At 35.0% G+C, this 1,622-nt stretch overlaps 1 protein-coding gene across 1 annotated transcript; it reads left to right on the top strand.

The window, feature by feature from the left end:
• The first annotated feature begins 940 nt into the window (after positions 1-940).
• LOC108360870 (putative glycine-rich cell wall structural protein 1) lies at positions 941-1,377 on the top strand. The gene is made up of 2 exons (XM_017613317.1): positions 941-1,106; positions 1,169-1,377. Exons 1-2 carry the CDS (start codon positions 983-985, stop codon positions 1,270-1,272), a joined length of 228 nt encoding a protein of 75 aa, XP_017468806.1. The 5' UTR covers positions 941-982; the 3' UTR covers positions 1,273-1,377.
• The last annotated feature ends 245 nt before the right edge of the window (positions 1,378-1,622 follow it).

Here is a 1,622-nt window from a genome sequence, read left to right as displayed (position 1 = left end):
ACAATGTTCATCGGTTACTATACATTTTTCTAAAAGTTTCTATACTTATTAAATCTTTTAACTTACTATTAAAAAAGTAACACTCTGGAAAATATTTTACAAAAATGCAAAAATAAGAAAAATAATAGTAATTTTTGAAGAGCCTGAAGGCTGTTTCGTATTCGGCACAAATTTTAACGTCGGTAAACGATTTCAGAGGATAAATTTACCAATCTTAAAAAAAAATATAAAAAATACTTGCCATGTACACTTTGTTTGGAAATTAACCATGCAACTCTACGAGATCCTAACAAGTGACGAATCTCGGATCTAGGCTTAGGACCAAATTCACAGTGCGTAGTTAACTTAGAACCGGCAGTGAACTACACACTTTTGTACTGAAATCTGTAGTTAACTGCCGATTCTGAGGTTAACTACGCACTGTGAACTTGGCCCTTACACATGTGCACACCAACCAATGCATGCCAGAATAAACAAAATTTTACAAACTTTTTGTCAGATATCTTACAATTGCATTTCAAAATCAAAATATTTTAAACTGTCTTTGCTAGAATGGCCCTGTTAGACTGTTTGATAATTAATTCATGTTTCTTTAAAGTAACACCTTTAATATTTAAGATATTTCTTTATCAACTAAAATAGTTATGATAGCTTTAATTAATATTCACCAGTGTGCAAAACTAAACACTGTGCGAGTCATTTCAATCGAAACGCTAATGTATGATTTTCAAATGAAAATAAATCAAGTCTACAGTTAAATAAATAACATTCTTCGCAGAATAATATTCAAATGACTCTCAACATTCTGAGTATGTACACACACACGTACCAGCTTAGAAAAGTGGATGCATACTCGTACATACATACTTATGTCCATACGTATGAAAACTCACAATAGATAAGTCAGCCATAAAACAGGGAAGAACCTTATGTTTTTTCCAATACTTGTTTTAAATGCGTTTTATTGTAATAAGTGCAATAGATGAATTTCAAGAGTATAAAAGGAGCTCATAAACGATTGGTCAATCATTGCATTGAAAACGTTTACAATATGAAGTTTCAATTGCTTATCGGCTTTGTGTTGGCGTTACTCGCTGTGGCTTTCGGTAATTTCGTCGCATTTAATAAATCTGATTAAGCTTACAAAGCCATTGTTCTTTACTTTCAGCCAACCCTAATCCTTTGCCAAAACCTGAGCCTTATCCAGGAGGTGGGGGCGGCGGCGGTGGTGGAGGTGGAGGCGGTGGTGGTGGCGGCGGCGGTGGCAAGTGAATCCCAAACCAGCCATTATTTGTCTACGAATTGTTGATGATCTAAAATAGTTACCTGTAAATGCTAAACAAATATACATAGACTAAGCGGTGGACGCAAAGTGAAGTACTGGAAGCAAAGTAATTTTCTTATTAAGGTTGAGGGTTAGCTGGGCCGATCGATAAAATTTCACATAGAAGAGTTACTGGTCTCCAGTTTTTCCAAGAAAATGGAGATTTCAGATCTTGATCGAAATGCACTTTTTTTGCGAGCTTTAACAAATTCCTACATCTTTGGTCCTCAATATCCTTCTGTGAAAACAAGGATGTAACGCCAAGTTATATACATAGGTAAGTCATGACCTTGCACAA

The sequence above is a fragment of the Rhagoletis zephyria genome, unplaced genomic scaffold, assembly GCF_001687245.7.
Source record: "Rhagoletis zephyria isolate East Lansing unplaced genomic scaffold, Rhagoletis_zephyria_1.1 Rzeph_scaffold_00646, whole genome shotgun sequence".
Lineage (NCBI taxonomy): Eukaryota > Metazoa > Arthropoda > Insecta > Diptera > Tephritidae > Rhagoletis > Rhagoletis zephyria.
This window is presented reverse-complemented; position numbering and strand designations above follow the sequence as displayed.